Source organism: Lagenorhynchus albirostris, chromosome 6 (assembly GCF_949774975.1).
Source record: "Lagenorhynchus albirostris chromosome 6, mLagAlb1.1, whole genome shotgun sequence".
Classification (NCBI taxonomy): Eukaryota; Metazoa; Chordata; class Mammalia; order Artiodactyla; family Delphinidae; genus Lagenorhynchus; species Lagenorhynchus albirostris.
The window spans coordinates 93,034,720-93,040,356 of NC_083100.1; the positions used below are offsets into that span (position 1 = coordinate 93,034,720).

Below are 5,637 nucleotides of genomic sequence, written 5' to 3' on the forward strand. Positions count from 1 at the left end.
GCAAGGATAGACGCGCCACACAGGGACGCGTCGGTCGCCCGCGCTTTCAACCTCCCTGCAGGCGCATCCTGCTTTCCCAAGTTGCGGCACGCCTCCGGGACGCCCTCCACAGCTCTAGACTCACGAGGTGATCTCGAGCTAGAGCTAAAGGGAGCCGCTGAGGGGCTTCCCTGGCTTAGCCTGCGGGGGCCGCCTGAGTGCTTACCCCCTCGCCCCTCCCTCGCGGCCTCCACCCGCTCATCTGCCCCTCTCCCCCCCCCCCACCCCGCCTTTCTCCCCGCCCCGCCCTCCCGCCCACCCGCGCGGCGCATGCGCCGCCCGCGGAGCGTGTTTTTATAAAAGTCCAGCTTCGACTGGAAACTTCAGTTTGTTGGCTGTGGTAGCAGGTAGCAAAGTGTCTCCTAGGACTTGAGTACTCCGGTAGCCCCCGCGGCTGGAGAGCAAGCGATTACCATGGACGGGTTCCATGTAAGTCGTTTCAACCTGCTTTTTCTTAAACGTATTACAAACACATGAATTTAGAGCGCAACCCCTCTCCGAGCGGGCAGAAACGACCAGAATATTGGAGGTGCCCGTGCCCCCGAGAAGGGGCATAGAAAGGAGTTTTCGTGCGCTTGGCTACGGTCGGGGTGGGGGGGTGGGGTTGGACTGAAATCTTTTTCTAAGTAGAGGAGAAAAGATGGGAACGACCGTTTTCGGTGGCTGCATGTGTCTCCCCCTTGAGTTCTGCGGCGCGCGCCGGGTTTGCACGCTGTTTGCAAACAGAACATTCTGTGCACAAGTGCAGAGAAGATGTGCGCGCTGCCAGAGACCGTGGGTCTCTTACTCGGGGGAGCGGGGGTTTCTTTTGGAGCGAATTACATGATATGAATTTGGAGGTGGAGGGCGGCGCGCCGGGGCTGAGTTCCCAGAGGGAGACTGCGCCCCTGGTTAACTTAAGGAGCAAAGGCGCCTGGGGACCGCTCTTGGTGTTGGGCGCGTGTTCGCTAAACTCTGCTGCCCGCGGAGCTGTGCCAGTGCCCGGGCACTGGGAGCAGAGGGCGGACCCACCGTGCCGCTTGGCTGAGGTGTCTGCGCGTTGGCCGCAGCAGGGAGGTGGCCGGGAGCAGCCCGCGCCACTGAGGATTGAGGGAGAGACATCGCGGGCGTCGCCAGCGCCGCGAGTGGGCCCCGGGCTTCTGGAGTTGGGGGTCGTGCAGAAGTTGAAGGAGTATATAAACGGTCACGGTGCAGCAGCACTCCGAGGTGTGCGCGGCGGGGACTAAGGGTGGAGTGAAGGGCTGGGAGGGCACCTGGGCTGCCGGTAGTTGCGGCGCAGACACGCAGGTGCAAGTGGGGACAGTTGGGCTCTCACCGAGCCCGGTTGCGCCAGTTAACCGTCGGTGGTTTCCTGGAGCCTTTTGAAATCCCCTTGGTAGGGAGGCTTTTCGTTTCCCCCAGCGGCGCGCGATTCAAAGGCTCCCGCGGCGAAGCCGCCCAATCTCTCCCCAGCACCCTGCAGGACCGCGCCTGGCGTGCGGCGGGGCCAAACCGTTGGAGCCACTGCCTGCCGGCGGTGGGCGTGGTGGGCCGCGCGGAAGGCTGGAGCTGGACCACCCGGCCCCCAGCGCGCCCTCCGCCTGGAGGCTTCCAGCTTGCAGACCTCCCACCCCATTAACTGGATCCGTGGCGGGATGGGAAGCGACCCGGGAGAGTGAGGAAATGAAACTCGGGGCGAGGACCACGGGTGCAGACCCCGTGACTTTCCCCTCCCATTAAAATGCTGTGCTCGCTAACGTCCCAAAGGCGCCAAGTGATAAACATGGGTTTGGCAGAGAAACCCACGCCCCTGAGCGGCGCCGGTGGGAGTGAGGGTTTCCCGCTTCTGACACCCCACCCCCGCCCTCAAGCACCAAAGCCCTTCGTTTAAGACCGCATTCCCCTTCCCCACTACGTGTTGCTTGAAGTACGGAATGGTTTGTGTTTAGACAGTCGTGGAGAAAACAGTGTTTCATGCCTTAGAATAAGAGTCTTTGGGACCCCGCAGTGCTTCTTCCTCCCCTCTTCCCTCTCCTGGCGAATCTTCATAGAGAAAGTTAATCCCAGCTCCTCGGAACACGAGATTCTACCCCCAGTCCCACCATCATGCCGCCTAGGAGTGGCCTTTTTGTGTTTTGTTTTGGTTTTTTTCCTCCCAAGGTTTTTCCTTCCCTCTAGTGGGCGGGGCAGAAGAGTTAGCAAAGATGTGACTTTGGAACCCAAAGAATCTCATCGCCCTCTTGTTTTGAACAAAGAATTTTGTAACTGGTTCTCCTAATGAGGGATATAATGAAGCGACTATGGGGGAAGATGGGAGGAGAGTTGTAGGAGTCTAGAATAATTCCCTTGTGCTCTGACCCCAGTACTGTAGTGGGAGCAGAAGTTCCTGAAGCAGGCCGGGCTGAGTTGGTTTTTATAAATTGCTTTTTTAAAATACCAGAAACATTGTTTGGAACTTCGGGAATGCCTGCTGAACTTGAAAAGTGAATGTCCATTCCCTTGCCTTTTTCAGATTTTCTCTTCAGATAATTACACAGAGGATGACTTGGGCTCAGGAGACTATGACTCCATAAAGGAACCCTGCTTCCGGGAGGAAAATGCCCATTTCAACCGTATCTTTCTGCCCACTGTCTACTCCATCATCTTCTTGACTGGCATAGTGGGTAACGGATTGGTCATCCTGGTCATGGGTTACCAGAAGAAACTGAGAAGCATGACAGACAAGTACAGACTGCACCTGTCTGTGGCAGACCTCCTCTTTGTTCTCACACTTCCCTTCTGGGCAGTTGATGCCGTGGCAAACTGGTACTTTGGGATGTTCCTGTGCAAGGCAGTCCATGTCATCTACACAGTCAACCTCTACAGCAGTGTCCTCATCCTGGCCTTCATCAGTCTGGACCGGTACCTGGCTATCGTCCACGCCACCAACAGTCAGAGGCCAAGGAAGCTGTTGGCTGAAAAGGTGGTCTATGTTGGTGTCTGGATACCTGCTCTCCTGTTGACTATTCCCGATTTCATCTTTGCCAACGTCAAGGAGGGGGATGGGAGGTACATCTGCGACCGCTTCTATCCCAACGACTTGTGGTTGGTGGTGTTCCAGTTTCAGCACATCGTGGTTGGCCTTATCCTGCCGGGTATCGTCATCCTGTCCTGCTATTGCATTATCATCTCCAAGCTGTCCCACTCCAAGGGCTACCAGAAGCGAAAGGCCCTCAAGACCACAGTTATCCTCATCCTGGCTTTCTTTGCCTGCTGGCTGCCCTACTACATTGGGATCAGCATCGACTCCTTCATCCTCCTGGAAATCATCCAGCAAGGGTGTGAGTTTGAGAGCACTGTGCACAAGTGGATTTCCATCACCGAGGCCCTAGCCTTTTTCCATTGTTGCCTGAATCCCATCCTCTATGCCTTCCTTGGGGCCAAATTTAAAACCTCTGCCCAGCATGCACTCACTTCTGTGAGCAGAGGGTCCAGCCTGAAGATCCTCTCCAAGGGAAAGCGGGGTGGACATTCTTCTGTTTCAACTGAGTCGGAGTCTTCGAGTTTTCACTCCAGCTAACACTGGACTTGTATACATTAAAGAACTTTTTCTGAAGTTACACATTTTTTCAGATATAAAAGACTGACCAACATTGTACAGTTTTTATCGACTGTTGGACTTTTTTTCTTGTGTGCCTTTAGTTTTTGTGAGGTTTAATTGACTTATTTATATAAATATTTTTTGTTGTTGTTTCATGTTGATGAGCGTCTAGGCAGGACCTGTGGCCAAGTTCTTAGTTGCTGTATGTCATTGTAGGACCGTAGAAAAGGGAACTGAACATTCCAGAGTGTATAGTGAAATCACTTAAGCTAGAAAGTATCCTCAGCTGTTTGTAAATAAATAATCTGTCCATTCCAGTGGAACATTTTCCTCTTCCTGCTCTTAAAGTGTTCGGTTACACTATGTGGTTTTGCTGTAGAAGGTGGCACTTTTAACCAAAGCCTGAAGTGGTATAGTTTTCAGGAGGGGGTTGATTTCAGTACCTACAATGTACAGCCTTGTATTAAGTTGTTAATAAAAGTACATGATAAACCTACTTAGTGTTACGTTCTGATTTCTATTGACATTCCTTTGGCTGGCAGAAGTCAAAAATAACAGTAGATACCTGCATGGCATGTCAGATCCTGTCCTAGGTATTTTAGTTGTAATATTTTACTTAATCCTTATCACAACTCTATGATAGGCTCTGGTTCTATTACTACTAACATTTTGTAGAGCAGGAAACCAAAGTACAGAAAGCCTAAGTGACTTGGTCAAAGTATAGTAAGTAAGCACAATGAATATCTCAAACCAGGTAATGTGACTTCAGTTATCTGAAGTCTTAACCACTCTTAACTCATGGAAGTTTAGAAATATCCAGCCAGTACATATTCCTATGAAAGATAATCTTCCCGAAGGATAAATGTGCGTAAAGAAGAAAAGGTATGCAATCCCATGTTTTAGATTTTACTACTATCATCCCCTTGTGTACTCCAGGTCAGTGCCAGCCAGGCACTGTATGCTCTTCTCATCTACGCCTCTCAATCTAGATGTCGTCACGCCCTTTTGACAGGCAAGGAGACTGAGGTTCAGAGACTTGCCATAACTTGCACTTTCAAGGGGACATACCAGGAGCTGACTCCATTCATCCTTCCAGCCCTTGCTCTTAACCATTACCCACTGTTGTCCCCCAGAACACCTGGTCATAAGGCAACTGAACTGCTATTGAAAATAAAAGCCAAAAGCCAAAAGTGAATGTTTTCTTCATAAAATTAACCATGCCCAAAATACCCCTCTTGCAATATCTTCTATGCAAATCTCAACACTTAATCTATTGCAACATCTAGCACCTCAAGGGTTCAGCCAAGCAGATAAAAGTTAAGTTGGTGCTTTCAGAGCTCAGAAGAAAGGTCCATTGATGCAAGCTCCCCATTGCCCACATTTTGCACAAGATTTTGGAGTCTTATGTAACATCACCCGTGGCTATTTACACTACCATTGTGCAAGCCCCAAGCTCTTGAGTACATTTCAGCTCCGGTCTCCATTCAAAGATAATTTCTAAACTATGGTAGCCATACCTGTCTCACTTTGTGACACACACGGCACTCCAGGCATGCCCTCAAAGATAATAACCAGGATATAAATAAGGCAATATTTGGTCTACTTTTCATAATTGTTTCTGGCACAGAAAATCCATTTTGGAGGAAAAATTGCAATGTCTTATCTTTCTGAGGCAAATCACATTTGTTGAAGACAAAGTATAGATCCTGTGAAGGGAAATAATTTAATTACTTAAAATAGAATCCAATTTGGCTGTCCATTTTTGCTGCAGTCTATGGAGCTGGGATAATTCAAAGTAGTATTCCTATTCCACTTGAGAACACAATTAGATTTTACATAGGAAATTATCTTGAGGTTTCTTGGTTTTTTACCCTGCGAAGCCTAATTGGATCACCCTTCATTTAAGCATAGTTTTACATGTTTTCTCTCAAAGGCTTAGTCTTAAAGCCGTGACCATTGTAAAAGACTTCACTTGAACTTTCTCTATAAATATTTATTCTTGAGGAGACAATAGAAGAAATCCTTGGAAGGAATTCTTT

General features: G+C 49.8%; 1 protein-coding gene across 1 annotated transcript; it reads left to right on the plus strand.

The window, feature by feature from the left end:
* Window positions 1–376: 376 nt before the first annotated feature.
* Window positions 377–4,094, plus strand: CXCR4 (C-X-C motif chemokine receptor 4). The gene is made up of 2 exons (XM_060151517.1): window positions 377–468; window positions 2,531–4,094. Exons 1-2 carry the CDS (start codon window positions 454–456, stop codon window positions 3,575–3,577), a joined length of 1,062 nt encoding a protein of 353 aa, XP_060007500.1. The 5' UTR covers window positions 377–453; the 3' UTR covers window positions 3,578–4,094.
* The last annotated feature ends 1,543 nt before the right edge of the window (window positions 4,095–5,637 follow it).